At 39.3% G+C, this 27,372-nt stretch overlaps 1 protein-coding gene across 22 annotated transcripts in view; it reads right to left on the bottom strand.

The window, feature by feature from the left end:
• The window catches only part of IPCEF1 (interaction protein for cytohesin exchange factors 1), a 319,466-nt gene that overhangs the window by 237,428 nt on the left and 54,666 nt on the right, over positions 1 to 27,372 (bottom strand). For 17 of the 22 annotated variants that reach the window (XM_064292423.1, XM_064292503.1, XM_064292438.1 and 14 more), the window contains one exon: positions 7,069 to 7,122. In XM_064292423.1, coding sequence (XP_064148493.1) covers positions 7,069 to 7,122 — 54 coding nt within the window. Of the gene's footprint in view, positions 1 to 7,068; positions 7,123 to 7,294; positions 7,517 to 11,135; positions 16,107 to 27,372 lie in introns of those variants that run through there. The other 5 variants (XM_064292456.1, XM_064292471.1, XM_064292466.1 and 2 more) reach the window with 2 other exon arrangements.

Raw genomic sequence — 27,372 nt, forward strand, 5'->3', positions numbered from 1 at the left:
CCCGAACACAATTTGCAGTGGTTAAGTGATACAGCTGCTAACCAAAAGGTCAGCAGTTCAAATCCACCAGCCACTCCTTGGAAACCCTATGGGGCAGTTCTACTCTATTCTCTAGGGTCACTATGGGTTGGAATCCATTCGACGGCAATGGCTTTGGGTTTTTTTTGGGTGTACTACTTGTATTATTATTCATGCAATAATTTTCTTTTTACCTAATACCTAAACAAATTACTTTTTTACTGAAATAAATTTCTTTTGAAAGGAAAAAAAGAAAAGAAGAAGAATGACATCATATTTCTCGTAAACACCATGCTGTATGAAAGGACACTGAAACAATGCCTTCAAAGTTCTGAGTCAAAAGAAATTTATACATAGAAGTCTATATCCAGCCAAACATACAATCAGGTATAAGGGCAAAATAAAGATATTTTCAGATATATTTATCCCTCATGTAACATATATGAAAAATGTTTCCTTATAAAATACTTTAATAAACTAAAAAAGAAATATAATAAAAACAAAAATATGAGATGCAAGAAGGAAAAGAAGATGAGATTAAGATTCAGAGAAAGCTGTGTATGTAATGGAAAAAAAAATGAGTGTTCAAAATAAATTAAAGACAGTATTGAAACCGTTCTAAGAATGTTGTTGTTGTGAGGTGCGGTCAAGTCGGTTATAACTCATACTGACCCTATGTACCAAATATAGTTTCATGTTATTAGGCCTATATCCTCTGAATTGTTTTTGCAACCAATTCTCATTCTATTTGGAGTTACATTTAATTTCAAGTTATGGTTTTATCGAAAGAGAAATAATAAAACACTATTCATAATATAAATAAAGTCTATAGATACATAGGAGGAGCCCTGGTGGCACAGTGGTTAAGCACTGAGCTGCTAACTGAAGGGTTGACTTTTTGAACCCACCAGCCACTCTGCAGGAGAAAGACGTGGCAGTCTGCTTCTGTAAAGATTCACAGCCTTGGAAACCCTATGGGGCAGTTCTACTCTGTCCTATAGGGTCGCAATAAGTCAGAATCGACTTCATGGCAATGGATTTGGGTTTTTTGGTGATAGATATATAGATATATGAGGGTCAAAAGACTACTAGACTTTTTTCTATTGTTGATTATATCTATATCTTCACTAATTGCTTCTCTATACTCCTTGTTTAATTTATTCCTACTTAAAGTTAGTAAGTAACTAGTATTAGTGGTAACATCTTCAACAAGATGGATTGACACAGTGGATGCAACAATGAGCTCAAGCATAACAACAATTGTGAGGATGGCACAAGACTGGGCAGTGTTTTGTTATGTTGTACATAGGGTCGCTATGAGTTGGAACCAACTCAATGGCACCTAACAACAACAGCAAAGTTAGTAAGTAGAACGCATGAAGTTAATTTAAAAAGATTAGAATAGCGTACCTGCATAGTAAAACATAAGGAATTCTAAATGGGATTGATTTAGGAAAAAAAGAAAGTTATTTTATATAGGTGTCTCATATGGGAATTTTACAGCAAATTGCATCAAAGAAGAAACTACTATTCTCCTCTCTTGGCTGGCAGGAAGACCTTCCAGCCCCAACTGGAAGAAGTACTGTAACTAGTTCCAGCCAATCAGCTCTGAGTGGAAGTGACGTACATCACTTCCTATCTGGACAAGACCATGAGTGCACCACACCCTCTCTTTCCCTGTCATGGCAAACCCTGAAGCCACCTGTTGAAATGGTGGCACCACATAATGGTGGAGCTTTCATCAGCTTGCATCCCTGAGTAACTACGTGGAATAGAAGAGCCTTCCTTTCCTCATGTCAATCACCATCGCACACCTAGTGTAACCAGGAAATGAAAGTGTGTTGTGTTAAGACACTTCAGGGTTAATTTGCTACCACAGTGTAGTCTAAAAATAGCCTATACTAAAAAGAGCCTCAGCAATTATTAACAAAAGTCTTTTCTAAATTTCTCCTGGTTCTTTTGAAGTTTTCCTGTGTAAAGTATACTGACATATACTAAGGTAGTTAGTCCCTTTTTTGAACACTTCAGTTGGAAGGTGATTTCGTGAGGCAAGTCACTGATGTCTCTGCTGAGGACAATAAGCTATGGAAAAATGAAATATCTGGCAACAGAAGCCTTTTGCTACCGCTCACTGTCTACAAACAAGAAATACAGAAATTTTTCTGGAAAAGTGCTCTATTAATTTGTGGAAAATTACCTCAAAAGATTTTGAGAGTTTCAGCTAACACCTCATCAGTCTTGGAATTGGATTCTCTTCCTTAGAAATCTATATCCTTATTTTCCAACTCTATGTAAGTACTTCTTCAGCTAGTCAATTCTCTTACTGTAATCCAGTTTTCCCGTTCCTTTTACATTGGTAGACTTGTGCAAAAATTTACAAGCCTTTCAAGAAGAAAACATATGTGGTCATCTATTCCTTCACTGCCAGTAAGCAAGGTTTAACAACAACTTATTTTAAAATAAGCCAAGGAATCCTTGGACTCTAAGTTGTTTCTCCACTGGAGGTATGAGACTTGGCCCCACCCATTTCTGTTCTGGAAAAAGTCCATTGACACCCCCAAGTCACCTGGTAACATAAATCAACATTAAGTAGGTTTTAGACCATAACTCTCATAAGCACGGTGAAAAAGACTAGGAAAAACATAACCTTGCACTCGAAATGCATTCACATAAAACTTCACACTATTCACTGCCCAGCAGGGATATGTCAAAACATTTAGACAAGAATTCTGTACTTAAGAATTCTGTGCAGAACTCAAAATAATCATGGTACCTGAAATGTAGGCACCTGTAAATGAGAAATAAATATGAACTATTTGCTCCCACTATGTATGCTTGGACTCAACTGTGCCTATAACATGCGTAGTGATTGTCATGAAGATGGCACAGGACCAGGCAACATTTTTTTCTGTTATGTATAAAGTCCCCATGAATTGGAGCCAACTCAATGGCAACAAACAATACCAACATACAAACAAGGGTCTTTCACTATTGCTTATTGGCAATGCTAAAAATGAAAATTGTTAATACACTTTTGTGTTGAGTTAGAGAAGATCCTTGTTATCCCGGTAACTTACTAGTTCAAGACTTTCTCTTAGGTGAAGATCTGACTTGGCTAGAAAAAATACCACAACAGCCCTTTTGTGGTAAAATCTGAGATCCCCAAGTGTTTGAATGTATGAGAAAGGCCTGCAATGGGAAGAAGTGTCTTCTGTATGAAAGATGAATCAAAAAAAAAAAAAAAAACCCCACTTTCAAGTCTACTCAAACTCATAGTGACCCTATAGTAGAAAACCCCATGGGGTTTCCAAGGCTGTAAACCTTTACGGAAGCAAACTGCAGTATCTTTCTCTCACGGAGTGGCTAGTGAGTTTGAACCACCAGTCTTCAGGTTAGCAGCCAAGTGCTTAACCCCTGCACCACCAGGGTTCCTTAAAGATGGGTACAGGGAGAGAAATAGGAAGATTAGAGGCAGAACCTGTAAAATGGAGAAAAGCACTGGGATAGAAGTGTCTCCACAATGTTTTGTATCAGCAGAAAGCAGTGAAGAGTCTGAGCTTTGCCTTAATGTTGCTTTCAGGTGGAACCAAGATAGTGCATGATGATACCTGAAGAAATATGTCATTGGGAATTCACAGAAATCACTGGAAGCTATGCTCCAGGGATTAGTGTCAACTGCACCAAAATCTCCAAGCAGCACCAATGCTCCAGCTGCTGACAACGTCATTCATCACCATCATAAATAACACTTGCTGAGTACCTCACTAGGTACCAGGTATAGCCTTAAGAACCGTATTCATATTAACTCATGAAATCATTGCACCAACATTATGAGGTACAACTATCATCCTGGATTCCCTAGGTGGTACAAATGGCTAGTGTGCTCACTGCTAACAGAAAGATTAGAGGTTCGAATCCACCCAGAGGCACCCCTGGCAATCTACTTCTGAAAAATCAGCCACTGAAACCCTATGGAGAATGGTTCTACTCTGACAGACATGGGGTGGCCATGAGTCAGGATCTACTTGACAGCAATTGGCTTTATTATTATCTTCATTTAACAAGTGAGGAAAGTAAGGTACAGAAAGGTTAAGTAACATGCCCAAGGTCACACAGCTAATAAGTGTCAGAGACAAGAATCAAACCCAGGCCTGCCCTCTTAACCACTATGTCTCTGATTTTGCCCAGGGCACAAATTTCATAATGCTGAACAAGATTAAATTATCTAAAGTGGTCATTGGTGGTATAGCCAAGTATTCATCTTATATAAGAAGTATAAGACTTTATATTACAAGACCAGAGAGTTCATTGAATCCAGTCTTTCAACCAACGCAGGGTTTCCTTATAACACATCTTTTTCTGTCCTAGATACATTTCATTATGAGGAGTCCCCTAATCAGAAGTATTTGAAAAAAAAAAAAAATTACTTGACAACTTTTGTTGTTGCTGCTGCTGTATTCAAGCACCATTAACATGGTTACAACCCATAGTGACCCTATGACAGCAGAACGAAACACTGCCTGGTCCTGTGCCCTCCTTAAGACTGCTGTTATGCTTTAGCCCATTGTTACAGCCACTGTCGATCCACCTCATTGAGGGTCTTCCTCTTTTTCGCTGACCCTCCACTTTACCAAGCATGATGTCTGTTATGGATTTAATTGCGTTCCTCGAAAATGTGTGTAAACTTGGCTAGGCCATGATTCCCAGTATTGTGTGATTGTCCACCATTTTGTCATCTGATGTGATTTTCCTATGCATCATAAATTCTATCTCTATGATATTAATGAGATGGAATTAGGGGCAGTTATGTTAATGAGGCAGGATTCAATCTACAAAATTAGGTTGTATTTTAAGACTATCTCTTTTGAGATATAAAAGACAGAAGCAAGCAGAGAGATGTGGAGACCTCATACCACCAAGAAACAAGAGCCAGGAGAATAGCGTGTCCTTTGGACCCGGTGTCCCAGTGCTGAAAAGCTCCTCAACCAGGGGAAGATTGGTGACAAGGACCTTCCTCCAGAGCTCACAGAGAGAGAAAGCTTTCCCCTGGAGTTAATGCCCTAAGTTCGGACTTTTAGTCTACTAGACTGTGAGAGAATAAATTTCTCTTTGTTAAAGCCATCCACTTGTGGTATTTCTGTCATAGCAGCACTAGATGACTAAGATAATTTCCTTCTCCAGGTTCTGGTCCCTTCTCTGATAGCATGTCCAAAGTATGTGAGACAAAGTCTCACTATCCTCCTTCTAAGGAGCGTTCTGGCTGTACTTCTTCCAAGACAGATGTGTTTGTTCTTTTAGCAGTCCGTGGTATATTTAATAGGCTTTGCCAACGCTGTAATTCAAAGGCATCAACATTCTTCTTTAGTCTTCCTTATTCATTGTCCAGCTTTCGCATGCATATCATGCAATTGAAAACACCGTGGCTTCAGTCAGGCGCACCTCAGTCTTCAAGGCAACATCTTTGCTTTTTAACACTTTAAAGAGATCTTTTGCAGCAGGTTTGCCCAATGCAATGAGTCGTTTGATTTCCTGACTGCTGCTTCCCTGGGTGTTGATTGTGGATCCAAGTAAAATGAAATCCTTGACAACTTCAATCTTTTCTTTGTCTATAATGATGTTCCTTATTGGTCTAGTTGTGAAGTTTTTGTTTTCTTTACTTTGAGGTGTAATCCATACTGAAGACTGCAGTCTTTGATCTTTGTCAGTAAATGCTTCAAGTCTTCTTCACTTTAAGCAAGCAAGGTTGTATCACCTGCATAATACAGGTTGTTGATGAGTCTTCCTCCAATCCTGATGCCTCATTTTGAAGATGGTAAAAATCTACCCATTTTTGTCAATATCTTTGACTTAAGGTAACCAGTTTTGTAGATCATCCAGATATGAAACATAAACCTTAAAATTTCTCAATGAAACATCAAATTTTATGGTAAATAAAAAGTTCTTTATCATAGAATTGCAATGGGGGCATCTTATTGGCTGAGTCACACAATTGCATCAATAAACGTGTATCTTTGGTACACACATGTTGAAACAATAGAAATATATACATTTGAGGAAATCTGAACAGCTACAGTACGCACCAAAACTAACTTCATGTCAATGCCTTAGGAAACAAGAACAATGGGTTTCACTTACCAGGGAAGAAAAACTGAGAAGAGCAATGGTCAGCAAAAAGTGTGATGGCATTTAATGGACCATGAGGAACAATGTTTCAAAGACAGTTGCCGTATAATTGGAAATGGTAGAAAGTAAATACTGGGGAGAATAGTGGTTATGATATACCAACTGGACCACAGAAAAATGATAACTTTTAAATGAATACACTAGTACTCTCAGAAAAATTACCAGAATTTCAGTTATATCCATAGAACAAATATGGAAGAGTGTTTTATCTTTATAAAAAGAGCAAAATCAAAGATGAGATGAGTGTCCCACCCAGGAGTTGAGACATAGTTCTTTTTTAATCATTTTGTAAATAGAAGAGTCAAGAAATCATGAAAAGAATTACATACATTCACAGAACTCCGATCTAGCCTAGTTCATCAAAGATGAACTTTCAAGGTGGGAACATCTGAAGATTGTTCTATTTTTATTTTATAATCCTCAAGTATAAATATTCTATTTTGATTTTCAATAAATTTAGATCAGCAAATGCCCCATATCTAGAAGATTCACTTTACATTTGGGCATCTAAACGCATGCTTGCTTATAAAAGAGAGCTCACATAATTGTAGTTCTATGTTACTCTGATAGTTCTGGTATGTTCCTCACCATTGATTGTCAAAAAAAAATTAATTCCAGAAAAAAATAAACTGCTTTACTAAACTACTGGCCCATTGAAAAGTTGTCACCACCAAGAAATCCATTGTCAGGAGGACATCTGGTTTAAAAACATAGCTGGTTATTTGTCAATACCATTAACTTTCCTCCTCATAGCCTAGGGACAAACACATCTAGGCTATTCTATTTGGCTCACAAACTAGAATGGCAAGATAAAGAACAGGCTTTTCAAAAGAAAGAATTAGTTTCAAAGAATATTCAATTACGTACCAAAAAGCCAAGAACTACTATCAACTGCTTCGTTCCAGTTTTGTTGCCTTTGATCTGTTTAAGAAAGAGAAAAAAAGTATGTCAGGTGATTTCTACCTGGATTCAACCACCTAAGAAGAATATTGAATATACACAGACTGCCAAAAGAATTAACAAATCTGTCTTAGAAGAAGTACAGCCAAAATGTTTCTTAGAAGCAAGGATGGTGAGACTATGTCTCACATACTTTGGATATGTTGTCAGGAGGGACTAGACCACGGAGAAGGACATCATGCTTGGTAAAGTAGAGGTTCAGTGAAGAAGCGGAAGACCTCAATGAGGTGGAGGACACAGTGGCTGCAACAATGGGCTTAAGCATAGTAGCGATCATGAGGATGGCACAGGATCCAGTAGTGTTTCATTCTGTTGTACGTAGGGTCGCTATGAGTTGGAACCAACTCAACAGCACCTAACAACCACAAGAACACCAAGAAATCAGAATCGTACCACAACAAACCCAAAAAGAAGCAAAAGAATAGTAAGTTGGTCACGTTGGTGACTACCCAGCGTCTCTCCTAGAGAGTGAGATGGAACATTTGATCTTGTAGGCATGAAAAAAACCTGGGTAGTAGGCTAGCAAGGAGCCCTGGCAGCACAAAAATTAAGTACTCACCTGCTAACTGAGAGGTTAGTGGTTCAAGCTCACCCAGCTGCTGTATGGGAGAAAGACCTGACTATCTGCTCCCACAAAGATTAAACCAAACCAAACTGATTGCTATAGAGTCGATTCCAACTCATAGGGACCCTACAGGACAGAGTAGAACTGTCCCATAGGATTTCCAAGGAGCCCTGTTGGTGCAGTGGCTAAGCACTCAGCTGCTAACCAAAAGAATGGTGGTTCAAACCCACCAGCCACTCAGCTGGAAAAAGATGTGGCAGTCTGCTTCTGTAAAGATTTACTCCCTTGGAAACACTTTGGGGCAGTCCCACTCTGTCCTATAGGGTGGCTGTGAGTTTGCATCAACTCCACGGCAGAGTGAGTAATCTTTAAGGAAGCAGACTGCCACAACTTTCCCCCATGGAGAAAGCCTGGTGGGTTTAAACCAATGGCTTTTTGCTTAGCACTCAAGCACTTAACCACTGCACCACCAGGGCTCCTTCTGTGACGATTACATACAGCCTAGAAAACCTTATGGGTCAGGTCTACTCTGTCATGCAGATCGCTAACCCGTTACCCGTCACTAGGAGTCAAAAATCGACTTGGTACACCTAACAACAACAACAAGTGAGTTAGCAAGGCAATTAGCACACTGAGGTCTTTCCCTCCCTGGAATTGAAAGTTTTCTAAACATTAAAATGAAAATAATGCTTTAATTCTTTTGAATACCCTCTCCCAAGATGAACTTTTTAGAGTATTTTCAAACAGCTTGAAAAATGTGCACATTGATTCAGAACTTCCATCTGTTTTCCTGGAATTTTGTGGAAAAATATTTCGAATTGGTAATAATAATCCCACTTATTGCCTAAACCATAGATTAGAAGAATACGGATTTTTTTTTTTTAATGTATGTATTTGTGTCTCACAGTGGGTAAGGCCTAGGGCTGCTCACCAAAAGGTCAGCAGTTCAAATCCACCAGCCACTTTTTGGAAACACTGTGGGGGCAGTTCTACTCTGTCCTACAGGGTTGTTATGAGTCAGCAGTGAGTTTTGTTTTGTTTTTTTTTTAATTTGTATTTCACAGTAAAATAAGATGCTCGGAAAACATGACCTGCAAGAGACGTATTTCAAGGTCTGTTTTTTTAATAACTCAACTGGCTTGAGTATGGCTTTTTTTTTTTTTTAATTTTCCTCCAACTTCTTATCTTGAAAATTTTTCAATACTACTGAGAAGTTTCAGGAATAGTTAACAATGAAAATCTGAATAGCCTTCACTTGTTGTTGTGTACCTTCCAGTCGATTCCAACTCATAGTGATACTCTAGGACAGAGTAGAACTGCCCCATAGGGTTTCCTAGGCTATAATCTTTACGAGAGCAGATTGCCAGGTTTTTCTCCCGAGGAGCCACTAGTGGGTTCAAGTTGCCAACCTTTCGGTTAGCAGCAGAGTGCTACCAGGAATCCTCAGCCTTCACTTAGATTCACAAATAATTAATATTTTGCCACATTTGCTTTATTACTCTGTGTGAATATATAAATGTTTAGCTAAACCATTTGAGAGTTAGTTGTAGACACAGAGACACTCACCCTAAACACTGTAACATGTATCTCCTAAGAACAAGCTATTATCCTACCATAGTTAACACCAAAATGATCACATCTGGATTAAAGTTGACACAATACAATCATTTAATATGCAGTTCAAATTCCCCGAGTTGTCCCAATGATGTCCTTTCCTGTTTGGGCTATTTATTATACTTCATTTTAAATCCAAGATCCAATCAACAATCACCATGGCATAGGTTGTCATATCTCTAGAGTCTTCTTCTGACCTTCACGATTGACATTTTAGTAGAGTCCAGGCCAATTGTTTTGCACAACATCTCTCAGTTTGAAATTGTCTAATTGTTCCCTCACAATTAGACTCTGGTGAAACATTTCTGGCAGAGGTACTAACAGATGATGCTGGACTCTTTTTCCCCTTTTTATACTTTAGAAAAGGCACATAATAGGTTGGATGAATATTTTTTCAATAACTTAATAACATTTCATCTGTCTACTATAAATAAGTAAATTTAGTGTCACAGTTTGCAATTTATGAAATGCTTTTTGACATGTTGCTGTTGTTAGGTGCCATCCAGTCTTCTCCTAAGAAATACAGAATAGAATGCTCCTTAGAAGTGAGGATGGCGAGACTTTGTCTCATGTACTTTGAACATGTTAATCAGGAGGGATCATTACCTGGAGAAGGACATCATGCTTGGTAAGGTAGAGGATCATGGAAAAAGAGGAAGACCCTCAACAAGATGGATTGACACAGAGACTGCAACAATGGGCTCAAACATAGCAATGATTCTGAGGATGCTGTGGGATGGGCAGTGTTTCTTTGTGTTATACAGAGGGTCGCTATGAGCCAGAACTGACTTGACAGCACCTAACAACAACAATAATTGTATACCAGCTCTTCCTTTCTCCCTGGAACAAGATTTTATGTCACCTTTTTGTGATAGCTAATGATATGTGTCAACTTGGATAGGCTATGGTGCCCAGTCGGTTGGTCAAACCGTAATCTAGGTGTTGCTATGAAGATATTTTGTTGATGTGATTAACATTTACAATCAGTTGACTGTAAGTAAAGGAGATTATGGTGGCACAAACAGTTAAGTGCTAACCAGAAGGTTGGAGGTTCAAAACTACCCAGCTGCTCCTTGGTTGAAAAGACCTGGTGATCTCTTCCCGTAAAGATTACAGCCAAGAAATCAGTTCTACCCTGTCCTGTGAGGTCATTATCAGTCGGAATCAACTAGATATACTTAACAACAACAAAGGAGGCTACCTTCAATAATGTGGGTGGGTCTTTCCGCCTCAGTTGAAGGTTTTAAGAGCAAAAAGCTGAGGTTTCTCTGGCGGACTCTGCCTCGAGACTGTAACATAGGCTTCCTGCTGGAGTTTCCAGCCTGCCACCTGGCCTATGGGGTTGCCATCCCCCGCAATCATGTGAGCCAATCCCTTAAAATAAATGTCTGGCTGTCTCTCTCTCTGTGTGTACGTATAATTGGTACTGTTTCCCCGGAGGACCCTAATACACACTTCCTTCTACTTCCCAAAGTAGCGAAAATGGCATTGTTTCATAATGCAGTAATCGGCATCTTTACGAGAACTTCTCAGCATATTAAATTAGGTGCTTTTTCTCATTTTATTTTGCTCTTGGAATCTCACAATCCCAGTGTTGTTTAGCTTAGGGCCAAGTCAAGAAAAGTTTGGGAATCAGTAAGTTGAGTCACAACCAATAACGTGAATCTCTAAGTAGTCATTCCAGCCGGAAAGAGCACAGATTTTTTTCCCCATCCTATAGATCACATTTATAATAATACTGAAACGGAACAAGCAATACCACCATGTTCAGGTAAAGGCAACTGCAGATGCTTACCTGGGTGGTATTCAGACTCAGATACACTACCTAACTGATTTCAAGTTTGGAAAGATCTTGAAGAAATGGGGTACTGGTTTCCATTGATAGAACCACTTTGCCGCCTCCAGGAAGTCTCGAGCTGAGAAGACAGATCAAGATCCATTTCCTCCTTCATCCATGCACAATTTCTCGAGCACTCAGTGATTTGAAAATCTCATTTTGAATTAAAAGAGTGATTTAAAGTACCTGAGCCATGAGCGTGATTTGATTGTCCATGCCCAGGGTTCAATTTCACAAAGCGGGGACAAAACCCTGACAATACCCAAAGAAGGAACTGAGCTCCCTTTTCAGATTTCACAGAGGTCTACGTCTGACATGGTTATTTTTGAATTGGCATATTTTACACCCCTTTGAAGGAAAATTTATATTTTACTCCTAGGAAAAGCATTCTTCTCACCGTTCATTTGAATTCATTTTCTAGGCCGAATAGAGTAAAAGATACAGCATTTGAAGGTCACGCCATGAATAAATAAATCATGGCAAGACAAAGTAGTGAGCACTGTTTCAGATGTGAGGTCTTTCATGGAATATGTAACACTCATTTTCCCCCACTTATTCCTCAAAAGACTCCCATTATCTTCTAATAGGAGAGGCTGTCTGCAGTTAGTCTAATCACTGTCATTTCCTAACAAGGAAAGGCCAATGTCTATTGAATATTATTTCTATTATGTCCTTAAAAATGAGTTCAAAACTGTTAAAATTACTACTTTCAATAATAGATTAAGCTCCACAAAGTGTTATTAGTTCTTCTTGCAACCTTCCTCAGGCAAAGAATGACATTAAGTGCCCGTTTTTTTTAATTGGATAAAAATTCAACTTTAAGATACCACAATCATTTTTAAAAGTTTGTTCGAGTTCAATCCACTTAAGGTTTAATGTAACCCTTGGCTAATAAATCCTGAGATGCAATTTCTTTGCTTTAAAAAAAAGTCCCAAATCCATTTTATTTTATCACATAAAATCGAACTATTTAATCACTTGGAAAACTCCAGAAGACAAGGAGAGAGAAGGGATCTCAGAAAACAACAGTGACAAAAACAGTAATAATAGCCAACATTTATTAAACTCTGGTTATCATTTAATTTGTGCCAGGCTTTCACTAAATGTTGTCCCTGCATTAATAGTTTAGTTTTCATAACACCTCTATGAAGTTGTCCCAGCTTTTGTTCCCATTTTACAGATGAAGACCATAGCCCTGCAGTTTTCTGCTCTGGCTGGTGTCATCTGCTCTGGGGACAGTTGTCACTGCACTCTCACTTGCCAGCCACCTCTGAATGCCTCTCACCCCCCACACCTGCTCCTTACTTTGACAGGACTTTCCACAGTGACACACTGTTTCCTTCGCTCATAGCTCTCTCCCACCAGAACCCACAGACACACAAGAGGAAAGGTTGGGGGCAGAGAGCAAGGGAAGGTCTGAGTGAGCTACGGTGGACCCAGGGACCATAGGCCCTTCCTGCCCTGACAGATGTCCTCATTTATCTTAGCTTTGTCAGGGCCCTCCTGTGCTCCCTCCACCCCAGCTCCTTCTGGCGCCTTCAATCCATCAGTCAAGTCTGTACCTGTCTAAACCACAACTGCAAGAAGTTTAGTTTCTCTTCCCCAGGGCTCTTGGAGCCCACGCCGTGCACCTGGTCATGTCTCTGAGTCCCTGAACATTCTGAAACAGTATGGCTGGTCACCAAGAAGTCTAGAGCCACAGCTGGCTGCAACCCAAATTTGCAGGGCAGCTTAAGGGACTCTCACCCCGACACTGTTCAAAATGCAGTTGTGATGGTTGATTTCATGCGTCAGCTTGGCTAGGCTACCATGCCCATTTGTTTGGTCACACTAGTCTAGATGTTGCTGTGAAGTCATTTTGTAGATGGGATTAGCATTTGCCATCAGGTGGCCTTTAAGTAAAAGAGATAATCCTGGATAACGTGGGTGGGCCTTATCCAATCAGCTGAAGGCGTTCAGAGCAAAAATTGAGGTTTCCTGGAGAAGAAGGAATTCTACCTTGAGACTGAAACATAGAAACCCTGCTTGAGTTTCCAGCCCCCTGCCTGCCCTATGGCTTATCGACTTCAGAGTACAACATCAGTTCCTGCCTGAGTTTCCAGCCCGCCGGCCCCTACAACTGCATGAGCCAATTCCTTGAAATCTCCCTCACAATCCCTCTTTTTCTCAGGCTGCATGTGCATATGTGTGCACCTCTATCTCCTATTGGTTCTGTTTCTGACTGATACAACCACGTTCCAAACTATTAGTCACCTGAAGGAGCCAAATTTCATGCCTCTCAAACTTTCAAAGAGTTTTGATCCTTAATATGCTGTCAACATTGTAGACATAAAGTCATTTTTGATATTATAACATACATATTTGCATTGTTGCAACAGAAACCACAGTGGCTTAGTGGTTAAGTACTGCGGCTGCTAACCAAAAGGTCAGCAGTTCGAATCCACCAGGCTCTCCTTGGAAACTCTGTGGGGACAGTTCTACTCTGTCCTATAGGGTCACTATGAGTTGGAATCAACTCAATGGCACTGGGTTTGGGTTTTTTTTTTTTAACTTAAAAATGCAGAAGAGAGGAGGTGGAGCCAAGATGGCGGCATAGACAGATGCTCCCGACGTGTCCTCTTTACAACAAAGACATAAAAAAACAAGTGAAACAAGTATATTTGTGACAAGCTGGGAGCCCTGAACATCAAAGGCAAGCTTAGACAACGAACTGAGGGGCAGGGGGAGTAAGAGGCCTTTTGGAAGTGGAGAGGAGTTACTGGACCTGAATTGCAGGGAGCCCTCAGGCACCATTGCCAGCGCGGAGGCAGCAGCGGCAGCACCGGGCTGGTCCTAGCGTTGGGCCGCAGTTTCCTCAGGGAGAAGCAGCCAGCCACACAGCCCACTCACACCTCCGGAACCAGAGGAGAAGGGCGCTCTCGGCAAAAGCTAAGTACTTGCGTATATTTTACTGCACCCCCCCCAACCTCACCCCCAATCTGGCTTCAGTGGCTGAATCCCTGGGCCTGAGATAGACCCTGATGAGCACCTGGAGCCATCCTCCCGGCCTTGGGGAAGGAAAAAATTTGCAACTGGGGGGAAAAGATAATTTGCTAGCTCCATTAATCGGGGGAGCTCAGGACAGAAGTGGCTCCTGTCCAGGCATAAACTGTCCATCAACCTTGAGTAACTTTCCCTTCTGCATGGACCTATGTGGGCCTATTTCAGGAGAATAGGCCCTTGTTGGCAAACTCCAACCATTTCGGCTATGTAGTGGAGAGGTGGCTGTTTGATGTTTGACACTGCTTTGCCTATTAAACAAGGACCTCACCTATCGACATCAGGGACCTAAGGACTGGTAGCTCCACTCAGGTAACCCAGCCACCCGAGACAGGAGTCCAAAGATAACTGGTACCTCCCAGTCCTTACAACCAAAAACTTTGGGTGCCCATGGTCCCTCTGCAGAACCCACCCATCAGCACACTCTAGGGAATGGAGATGTATTTTCCTCAGAGACACTTGGGGGTCAGTTCTCAGCCCCTGGCCTTGTTCAGAGAGTGACCCCGTGCTACAATCAGATACCAGTATATAAGCCAATCACCCCTGTCCCTCTGAGACTGTACAACAGAGCCGGTATCACACACTTGATATCAGCTACCTGGAAACCTGAGCTGAACTTATACAAGAAAACTGAATGGGCTCCTAGACTGATATACCTGATAACAGCTCTAGCCAGCTGGGAACAGGACACCAGAGCTCCAAGGGCAAAAATAATCAAGCGAGCTCACTCAAGCAACCCATAGGGGTATACCAAAACAAAACAAAGCAAGCAGCTACGACACACTTAGCAAGCATAAATTAAATACAATAACTTATAGATGGCTCAGAGAAAACAGTCAATATCAAGGCACATAAAGAAACAGACCATGATCACCTCAATAGGCTCTCAAAGCAAATAACCCAGGGATCTTATAGATGAAAGTGCATTCCTGAAATTACCAGATGCAGAATACAAAAGTTTAATATACAAAACCCTTCAAGACATCAGGAAGTAAATGAGGTAATTTGCTGAACAAGCCAAGGAACACACAGATAAAGCAACTGAAGAAATTAGAAAGACTATTCAGGAACGTAATGAAAAGTTTAATAAGCTGGAAAAATCCATAGACAGACAGCAATCAGAAATTCAGAAGATTAACAATAAAATTACAGAATTAGACAACTCAATAGAAAGTCAGAGGAGCAGAATTGAATGAGTAGAAGCTAGAATTTCTGAACTCAAAGATAAATCACTTGGCACTAATATATTTGAAGAAAAATCAGATAAAATAATTTTTAAAAAATGAAGAAACCTTAAGAATCATGCTGGACTCTATAAAGAGAAATAACCTATAAGTGATTGGAGTACCAGAACAGGGAGGGATAACAGAAAATACAGAGAAGCTTGTTGAAGATTTGTTGGCAGAAAACTTCCCTGATATTGTGAAAGATGAGAAGATTTCTATCCAAGAGGCTCATCGAACCCCACATAAGGTAAGTCTGAAAAGAAAGTCACCAAGACATATTATAATCAAGCTTCCCAAAACCAAAGATAAAGAGAGAATTATAAGAGCAGCAAGGGATAAATGAAAAGTCACCTACAAAGTAGAGCCAATAAGAATAAGCTCAGACTACTCAGCAGAAACCATACAGGTGAGAAGGCAATGGGATGACGTATTTAAAAAATTGAAGGAAAAAAATTGCCTGCAAAGAATCATATATTCATCAAAACTGTCTCTTAAATATGAAGGTGAAACTAAGACATTTCCAGATAAACACAAATCTAGGGAATTCATAAAAACCAAACCAAAACTACAAGAAATACTAAAGGGAGTTCTTTGGTTCAAAAATCAATAATATCAGGTATCAACCCAAGACTAGAACACTGGGCAGAGCAACCAGAAGTCAACCCAGACAAGAAAATCCAAAAAAAAAAAGCACAATTATTAAAAAAAAAAAAAAAAAAAAAAGCCCAAAACACGGTGACAACGATGTTATTATATAAAAGACAACAACATTAAAATAATAAAGAGGGACTAAGAAATGTAATCATACACATTCCATATGAAGAGGAAGATACGGCGATACAAAGAAATAAAAGTTTTAAATTTAGAAAACTAGGAGTAAATAATAAGGTAACCACAAAGGAGACAAACTATCCTACTCATCAAAAAAAATACAAGAGAAAAATGCACTCAGCAGAAACAAAATCAACAACAACAAATATGAGGAAACAACAATATATAAAGAAAATCTACTCAGCACTATTTTTTAGTTTTTTTTTATTCAGCACATAAAATCAAGTGGGAAAAAGAAGCTGTCAACACACAAAAATAGACATCAAAATGATAGCACTAAATTCCTACCTATCCATAATTACCCTGAATGTAAATGGACTAAATGCACCAATAAACAGACAGGGAGTGGCAGAATGGATTAAAAAACAAGTTCCGTCTATATGCTGCCTACAAGAGACACACCTTAGAGACACAAACAAACTAAAACTCAAAGGATGGAAAAAAATATATCAAGCAAACAACAATCAAAAAAGAACAGGAGTGGCAATATTAATTTCTGACAAAATAGACTTTAAAGTTAAATCCATCCGAAAAGATAAGGAAGGACACTATATAATGATTAAAGGGACATTACACTAAGAAGATATAACCATATTAAATATTTATTCACCCAATGACAGGGCTGCAAGATACATAAAACAAACTCTAGCAGCACTGAAAAGTGAGATAGACAGCTCCACAATAATAGCAGGAGACCTCAACACACCACTTTCGGTGAAGGACAGGACATCCAGAAAGAAGCTCAATAAAGACATGGAAGATCTAAATGCCACAATCAAACAACCTGACCTAGTGGACTTATACAGAACACTCCACCCAACAGCAACCAAGTGTACTTTCTTTTCTAGTGCACGTGGAACATTTTCTAGAATAGGCCACATATTAGGTCATAAAGCAAGCCTTAGCAGAATCCAAAACATTGATATATTACAAAGCATCTTCTCTGACCATAAGGCCATAAAAGTGGAAATCAATAACAGGAAAAGCAGAGAAAAGAAATCAAACACTTGGAAACTGAACAATACCCTGCTCAAAAAAGACTGCATTATAGAAGACATTAAGGATGGACTAAAGAAATTCAGAGAATCCAATGAGAATGAAAACACTTCATCAGAACCTTTGGGACACAGCAAAAGCGGTGCTCAGAGGCCAATTTATATCAATAAATGCACACATCCAAAAAGAAGAAAGGGCCAAAATGAAAAACTATCCCTACAACTTGAAACAAATAGAAAGAAAGCAACAAAAGAAACCCACAGGCACCAGAAGAAAACAAATAACAAAAATTAGAGCTGAACTAAATGAAATAGAAAACAGAAAAACAATTGAAAGAATTAACAAGACCAAAAGCTGGTTTTTTGAAAAACTCAACAAAATTGATAAGCCACTGGCCAAACTGACAGAAGAAAAACAGGAGAGGAAGCAAATAACCCGAATAAGAATCGAGATGGGTGATATTACAACAGACCCAACTGAAACTAAAAGAATTATATCAGATTACTATGAAAAACTATACTCAAATTTGAAAACCTATAAGAAATGGATCAATTCCTAGAAACACACTACCTACCTAAACTAACACAAACAGAGGTAGAACTAAACAGGCCCATAACAAAAGAGGTTGAAAAGGTAATCAAAAAACTCCCAACAAAAAAAAGCCCTGATCCAGACAGCTTCACTGCAGAGTTCCACCAAACTTTCAGAGAAGAGTTAACACCACTACTACTAAAGGTATTTCAGAGCATAGACAAGGATGGAATACTACCAAACTCGTTCTATGAAGCCACCATATCCCTGATACCAAAACCAGATAAAGACACCACAAGAAAAGAAAATTATAGACCTATATCCCTTATGAATGTAGATGCAAAAATCCTAAACAAAATTCTAGCCGATAGAATTCAACAACGTATCCAAAAAATAATTCACCATGACCAAGTGGGATTCATATCAGGTATGCAGGGATGGTTCAACATTAGAAAAACAATTAATCCACCACATAAATAAAACAAAAGACAAGAATCACATGATTTTATCAATTGATGCAGAAAAGGCATTTGACAAAGTTCAACACTCATTCATGATAAAAACTCTCAGCGAAATAGGAATAGAAGGAAAATTCCTCAAGATAATAAAGGGTATTTTACAAAGCCAACAGCCAACATCACCCTAAATGGAGAGAGCATGAAAACATTCCCGCTGAGATCAGGAAAACATTCCCACTGAGATCAGGAACTAGACAAGGATGCCCTTTATCACCACTCTTATTCAACATTGTGCTGGAAGTCCTAGCCAGAGCAATTAGGCTAAATAAAGAAATAAAGGGCATCCAGATTGGCAAGAAAGAAGTAAAAGTATCTCTATTTGCAGATGACATGATCTTATACACAGAAAACCCTAAGGAATCCTCCAGAAAACTACTGAAACTAATAGAAGAGTTCAGCAGAGTATTGGGATACAAGATAAACACAAAAATCAGTTGGATTCCTCTACACCAACAAAAAGAACATCGAAGAGGAAATCACCAAATCAATGCCATTTACAGTAGCCCCCAAGAAGATAAAATACTTAGGAATAAATCTTACCAGAGATGTAAAAGACTTATGCAAGGAAAACTACCGTATACTTCTGCAAAAAACCAAAAGAGACTTACATAAGTGGAAGAACATACTTTGCTCATGGATAGGAAGACTTAACATTATAAAAATGTCTATTCCACCAAAAGCGATCTATACATTTAATGCAATTCCGATCCAAATCCCAAGGACATTCTTTAATGAGATGGAGAAACAAATCACCAACTTCATATGGAAGGGAAAGAGGCCCCGGATAAATAAGGCATTACTGAAAAAGAAGAACAAAGTGGGAGGCCTTACTTTACCTGATTTTAGAACCTGTTATACCACCACAGTAGTCAAAACAGCCTGGTACTGGTACAACAACATATGTATGGACCAATGGAACAGAATTGAGAATCCAGACATAAATCTATCCACATATGAGCAGTTGATATTTGACAAAGGCCCCAAAACAGTTAAATGGGGAAAAGGCAGTCTTTTTAACAAATGGTGCTAGCAGAACTAGATATCCATCTGCAAAAAAAATGAAACAAGACCTATACCTCACTCCATGCACAAAAACTAACTCAAAATGGATCAAAGACCTAAATACAAAATCTAAAATGATAAAGATCATGGAAGAAAAAATAGGGACGACGTTAGGAGCCCTAATACATGGCATAAACAGCATACAAAACATTATAAAGAATGTAGAAGAAAAACTAGATAACTGGGAGCTCCTAAAAATCAAACACCTATGTTAATCCAAAGACTTCACCAAAAGAGTAAAAAGACTACCTACAGACTGGGAAAAAGTTTTTAGCTATGACGTTTATAATCAGCGCCTGATCTCTAAAATCTACATGATCCTGCAAAAACTCAACTGCAAAAAGACAAATAACCCAATTAAAAAATGGGCAAAAGATATGAATAGACACTTCATTAAAGAAGACATTCAGGTAGCTAACAGATATATGAGGAAATGTTCACGATCATTAGCCATTAGAGAAATGCAAATCAAAACTACACTGAGATTTCATCTCACTCCAACAAGGCTGGCATTAATCCAAAAAACACAAAACAATAAATGTTGGAGAGGCTGTGGAGAGATTGGAACACTTCTATACTGCTGGTGGGAATGTCAAATCGTACAACCACTTTGGAAGTCGATTTGGTGCTTCCTTGGAAAGCTAGAAATAGAACTACCATACAATCCAGCAATCCCACTCCTTGGAATATATCCTAGAGAAATAAGAGCCTTTACATGAACAGATATATTCACACCCATGTTTATTGCAGCACTGTTTACAATAGCAAAAATATGGAAGCAACCAAGGTGCCCATCAACAGATGAATGGATAAATAAATTATGGTATATTCATACAATGGAATACTATGCATCGATAAAGAACAGTGAGATATCTGTGAAACATTTCATAACATGGAGGAACCTGGAAGGCATTATGCTGAGTGAAATTAGTCAGTTGCAAAAGGACAAATATTGTATAAGATCACTATTATAAGAACTTGAGAAATAGTTTAAACTGAGAAGAAAACATTCTTTTGTGGTTATGAGGGGGGGAGGGAGGGGGAGGGAGGGAGGGAGGGAGGGTGCGAGAGGGGTATTCACTAATTAGATAGTAGATAAGAACTACTTTAGGTGAAGGGAAAGACAGCACACAATACAGGGGAGGTCAGCACAATTGGACTAAACCAAAAACAAAGAAGTTTCCTGAATAAACTGAATGCTTTGAAGGCCAGCGTAGCAGGGGCAGGGGTCTGGAGACCATGGTTTCAGGGGACACCTGAGTCAATTGGCATAATAAAATCTATTAAGAAAACATTCTACATCCCACTTTGAAGAGTGGCTGTGGGGTCTTAAACGCTAGCAAGCAGCCATCTAAGATGCATCAATTGGTCTCAACCCACCTGGATCAAAGGAGAATGAAGAACACCAAGGACATAAGGTAACAATGAGCCCAAAAGACAGAAAGGGCCACATGAACCAGAGACTATACCATCCTGAGACCAGAAGAACTAGATGGTGCCCAGCTACAACCAATGACTGCTGCCCTGACAGGGAACACAACAGAGAACCCCTGAGGGAGCAGGAGAGCAGTGGGATGCAGACCCCAAATTCTCATAAGACCAGACTTAATGGTCTGACTGAGACTAGAAGGACCCCTGTGGTCATGGCCCCCAGATCTTCTGTTGGCCCAGGACAGGAACCATTCCTGAAGCCAACTCTTCAGACCTGGATTGGACTGGACAATGGGTTGGAGAGGGATGCTGGTGAGGAGTGAGTTTCTTGGATCAAGTGGACACTGGAGGCTAAGTTGGCATCTCCTGCCTGGAGGGGAGATGAGAGGGGTGGAGGGGGTTAGAAGCTGGTGAAAAGGACACCAAAAGAAAGAGTGGAGGGAGGAAGTGGGCTGTCTCATTAGGGGGAGAGCAATTGGGAGTACGTAGCAAGGTGTATATAAGGTTTTGTGTGAGAGACTGACTTTATTTGTAGACTTTCACTTAAAGCACAATAAAAATTTTAAACAAATGCAGAACTGTTAAGAGGAGAAAACAGAAATTGCAAAATAAAAGCTAATGTAAGAAAACACAATCCCCAAATCCAGAGATAGACAGTGTTAACTCCTTGCGTATTTCCTGCTCTACTTTCTTCTACTCATTTTGAAAACGTGTATTCTGTATACTCAGGGGGTATTCTGTATATCCAGTTTCATGCCTGCAAGGCCTACGGAAGAGGGTTAACGCTAGTATTCGAGCCGCTCGACATTTCCTTTTCCAATCCTTTTCTTCCCAGCAGAGGGAAGAAAGGATTGGAAAAGGACCTTGCACTAACTCTCCCAGGCATCAAGAGATTTGGGCAGCACCCTAAGGAGCTGTAATGCTGTGCAATGCATTCTTCTTTTGTCTCAGTTGTTGAGCCCCGAGAGGTACAGATCAGTGTGAAAGTCCATATGTACATTTTCAGTATTTGGAAACCAGTACAGAAACCACAGAAGCACCTCCCAGGAAAAACCAGTAACACTTCTGAGGTTCAGTTATTAAGGCAATCTCAAATACTTCATTACTTATTCCAGTTCTTTTAGGAAAAAGCCACATAAACAAACGGCAGAATGCAAACATACTCCGTGATTCTAGGCTTCGTTATTCAGATGAAGATGGTGGAACTCAAAATTCAGTGTTTGTAGGAAAATGTAGGATTCAGGATCACCTGGCTCAGTTTTAGGGAACTAAAAAAATTTTTCTTAGAAGAAATTTTGAGGGCAGATCAGAAAATATTTCATAATGTTCTTTCATGTACCCGATCACTTTGACTCAACAATTTCCCCAATTGTCCCCAAAATGTCTCCTTAGAGTTGGTTTGCAGAGAGCTTAATAATAGTTGATAATAAAATTTAATCCAGTGGCGTGGTTCTTCAACTTTCTAAATATTTCATGAATTATTTAGTCAATTGTATAATCTCAAATCAAGAGGACATTTTTATTTGTTCAGACAAGAAACCAAGAAGCCCTGGTGGTGCAGTGGTTAAAGAGCTCTGCTGCTAATCAAAAGATCGACTGTTTGAACCCACCAGCTGCTCCATGGGAGAAAGATGTGGCAGTCTGCTTGTGTAAAGATTACAGCCTTGGAAACTGTATGGTGCAGTTCTTCTCTGTCCTGTAGGGTCACTAGGAGTTGGAATCAACTCTGGCAGTAGGCTTGGGTTTGGTTATATAAGAAACAGACTGAGCCCGGCTAATCAGATTGAAAATCAGTGCAAATCCAAAGAAAGCAAAGGAAATGGAGAACAATCTTTCTTTAAATAATGAAATGTTAGCGATCTATTCTCTTTTCAACAAAGAATGAGTAATTCCTATTAAGGTCTCCAGCACCATCACACATAGAAACACACATATACACAAACATACACACACACACGTAATCAGGGGAGGAAAGGACAACAGTGTTTCTCTTTATGGCAGTACTTCACCCCAGAGAGATCCTAGGAAATACTGCTATTTCTTTCACAGAAAGGTTGTGAATCATCCGAGCGTTAAAATGCTGTTGTCAGTGGTTGTTGTTGTTAGACACCATCAAGTCAATTTTGACTCATAGGTAACCCATGGGACAGAATAGAATTGCCCCATAGGGTTTTCTAGTTGTAATCTTTACAGATTGGCAGGTCTTTCTCCCACAGAATAATTGTGTGGGTTCAAACCACCAACCTTTCAGTGAGCAGTGAGCACTTAACCCTTGCAACATTGGGCTCAGTAGTTAGTCTCCTAAAATCTCTAAGAATCTTCCCACGAGCACTTTATTAAGCCCCTGCTCTATGCCCAACACATGACAACAATTGTAGCAGTGAGGGATTAGACTAGCGAAGGGCTGCTGAAAGCCTGCCTGAGGTGGTTAACACCACCCTTGTTGGTTTTACCTTGGACTGCAAGGGTATACTTGCATTCGAAAAAAGAGTTCTATAACTTTAAAAACATTTTTTCCTTTTGAAAATTATGAATCTATAATTGTGATGGTTAAGATTTTGTGTCAACTTGGCTGGGCCATGATTCTCAGTGTTTATATGTGATCACTCCCATAATGGGATCTGCTTTGAGTACCCAGTCAGTTAAAAGAGAGTTTCCTTGGGGCTGTGGCCTGCATCTGAATATAAGCAGACTTTCTGGCTTTTTGCTCCCTCTGGATCCTGCGCTGTCTCCTGTTCATCTGACCTCTGGTTCTTGGGACTTGAGCTATCAGCTTTTCTGTCGATCTTGAGATTTGTCCATTTTCACAGCCTGTGAATGGAACCCTGCTCTCCAACCTGCCAATGTTGGGTTTGGCAGCCCCTGCAGCTGCGTGAATCAGAAGAAGGCTTGTGGTCTTGCCTGCCAATCTTGAGATTCATCAATATTCACAGCCTGTGAGCAAGAGCCCTGCTTTCCCATCTGCCAATCTTGGGTTCGCCAGCTTCTGTGCCTACGTGAATCGGGGAGAAGCCTCTATTCCAATCCACAGATTTGGGACATTCCAGCCTCTACAATCACGTGAACCCTTTCTTTGATATAAATCTCTCAATATATGTATTTATACACTTTCCTGGTTTTGTTTCTCTAGAGAACCCAGCCTAAGACCACACCTTTTTATTTTTCTAAAATTCAGTAATGCCATGCCTGAATAACTTATGAAATTCATCAGTTGGGTTCTTAATTAAAAATGAAAACCCATTTCTAGAATTATTGTTGTTATTTTTAGGTACCATCAAGTCAGCTCCAACTCACAGTGACCCTATGTACAACAGAATGAAACACTACCTGGTCCTGCGCCATCCTCAAAATTGTTATGCTTGAGCCCATTGTTGCAGCCACTGTGTCAATCCATCTCATTGAAGGTCTTCATCTTTTTTGCTGACCCTCTACTTTACCAAGCGTAATATCCTTCTCCAGGGACTGATCCCTTCTGATGACATATCCAAAGTATGAGAGACGTAGTCTCACCATCTTTGCTTCTAAGGAGCATTCTGGTTGTACTTCTGGTAAGAGAGATTAGTTTCTTCTTTCAGCATTCTATTCAATATTCTTCACCAACATCACAATTCTTCTAGGTGACATCTTGCTTTTTAACACTTTAAAGGGGTATTTTGCAGCAGATTTGCCAAATGCAAGGCATCATTTGATTTCTTGCCTGCTGCTTTCATGAGTGTTGACAAAAGATCCAAGTAAAATGAAATCCTTGACAACGTCAATATTATTTCCATTTATCATGATGTTGCTTATTGGTCCAGTTACAAGGATTTTTGTTTTCTTTATGTTGAGGTGTAATCCATATTGAAGGCTGTGGTCTTTGATCTTCATCAGTAAGTGCTTCAAGTTCCCTTCACTTTCAGCGACCAAGGTTGTGTCATGTATGTAACACAGGTTGTTAATGAGTCTTCCTCTAATCCTGATGCCCCGTTCTTCTTCATATAGTCCAGCTTCTTGGATTATTTGCTCAGTATACAAATTGAATATGTATGGTGAAGGGATATGACCCTGAGGCACACCTTTCCTGAGTTTAAACCACACAGTAACCCATTGTTCTGTTCAAACGACTGCCTCTTGATCCATGTACAAGTTTTTCATAAGCACAATTAAGTGTTCTGGAATTCTTATTCTTCATAATGTTATCCATAATCTGTTATGATCCACACAGTCTAATGTCTTTGTATAGTCAATAAAACACAGGTAAACATCTTTCTGGTATTCTCTGCTTTCAGCCAGAATCCACTGGACATCAGCAATGATATCCCTGGTTCCGCACCCTCTTCTGAGTTCAGCTTGAATTTCTGGTAGTCCCCTTTAGATGTACTGCTGCAGCCACTTTTGAATGATCTTCAGCAAAATTTTACTTGCGTGTGATATTAATGATATTGTTTGATAATTTCTGCATTCGGTTGGATCACCTTTCTTGGGAACAGTTGATTGGCCATGTAGCTGTCTTCCAAATTTCTTGGCATAGATGAGTGAACACTTCCAGCCCTGGATCAGTTTGCTGAAACATCTCAATTGATATTTCATCAATTCCTGGAGCCTTGTTTTTTGCCAATGCCTTCAGTGCAGCTTCGGTACTGTCAGTTCTTGATCATATGCTACCTCCTGGAATGGTTGAATGTTGACCAATTCTTTTTGGTATAGTGACTCTGTGTATTCCTTCCATCTTCTTTTGATGCATTCTGTGTCATTTAATATTTTCCCTATAGAATCCCTCAATATTGCAACTTGAGGCTTGAATTTTTTCTTCAGTTCTTTCAGCTTGAGAAATGCTGAGCATGTTCTTCCCTTTTGGTTTTCTATCTCCAGCTCTTTGCACATGTCATTATAATACTTTACTTTTTCTTCTTGAGCCACCCTTTGAAATCTTCTGTTCAGCTCTTTTACTTCATCATTTCCTCCTTTCACTTTAGCTATTCGATGTACAACAGCAAATTTCACAGTCTCTTCTGACATTCATTTTGGTCTTTTCTTTCTTTCCTGTCTTTTTAATGACCTCTTGCTTTCTTCATGTATGATGTCTTTGATGTCATTCCACAACTCCTCTGGTCTTCAGTCATTAGTGTTCAACCCATCAAATCCATTCTTGAGATGGTCTCTAAATTTCAGTGGGGCATACTCAACTTTGTACTTTGGCTTTCGTGGACTTGTTCTCCTTTTCTTCAGTTTCGTCTTGAACTCTCATATGAGCAATTGATGGTCTGTTCCACAGTTGGCCCCTGGCCTTGTTCTGACTGATGATATTGAGCTTTTCCATAGTCTCTTTCCACAGATGTAGTCAATTTTATTCCTGTGTATTCCATCTGGTGAGGTCCATGTGTATAATAGCCACCATTTATGTTGGCGAGAAAAGATATTTGCAATGAAGAAATCATTGGTCTTGCAAAACTCTATCATGCAATCTCTGGCATTTTTTCTATCACCAAGGCCATATTTTCCAACTACAGATCCTTCTTCTTTGTTTCCAACTTTTGCATTCCAATCACCAGTAATTATCAATGCAACCTGATTGCACACTCGATCAATTTTAGACTGCAGAAGTTGGTAAAAATCTTCAATTTCTTCTTCTTTGGCCTTAGTGGTTGGTGTGTAAATTTGAAAAATAGTCATATTCACTGGTCTTCCTTGTAGGCGTATGGATATTATCCTATCACTGACAGCGTTCAACTTCAGGATAGATCTTGAAATGTTCTTTCTGATGATGAATGCAATGCCATTCCTCTTCAAGTTGTCATCCCAGCATAGTAGACAACAGGATTTTTTTTTTCTAGAATTTTTGGGGGTTTTAGAATTATTATAAACCACTTAAAGCTAATAGAGACGTATTACTCTTTCTGATCTATTACCTCACCATTCATTTCCCAAGCTGCCATACATGTCTCCCAGTGCTAAAAATATCTGAGTAGTAAAAAAGAAACAAGGTTTGAAAAGAACAGAACCAGAAAAAAAAAAAAAAAACTGTGGAAAATTCTTACAAATCTTAAAGCTCAAAGTTGAAAGAAATATGAAAGAGAAATCCTAAAAATTTACATTGGTGATAATAAATTGCAAAGCCAAAAAAAATTTTTTTAAAAAAAAATCAGTTAAAAAGACCTCCTGATCAACTGAGCTGGAGGGAAGACTAGATTATCCTTCTATGCTCCCTAAAGAAAACAATATTACAAAATCATTACCATAGGAAGAGGCAATCAAAAAGCATGCAGCTAAAAATGTAGGGAAATCCAGTATTTTAGAGGTATGTCAGACAATTAATTTTAAAATTATTATTTTTCTGGAAAACATCCTGTTTGGGGTATTTGACTGCTCTTTAAAATTTGTAATTTATTTTCATATCTTTTCCCATTTGAAATAAATATTAAGCTTCTTGCAACTCTTTATTGGGAATTTTGTATTCTTTTTTTCTAAAGAGGACCCCCAAAACTATATTCAGTTCAGACTCATGGTGACATCATGTGTGTCACAGTAGAACTGTGCTCCACAGGGTTTTCAATGACTGATTTTTCAGAAGTAGGTTGCCAG

This window comes from Loxodonta africana, chromosome 1, assembly GCF_030014295.1.
Source record: "Loxodonta africana isolate mLoxAfr1 chromosome 1, mLoxAfr1.hap2, whole genome shotgun sequence".
Lineage (NCBI taxonomy): Eukaryota > Metazoa > Chordata > Mammalia > Proboscidea > Elephantidae > Loxodonta > Loxodonta africana.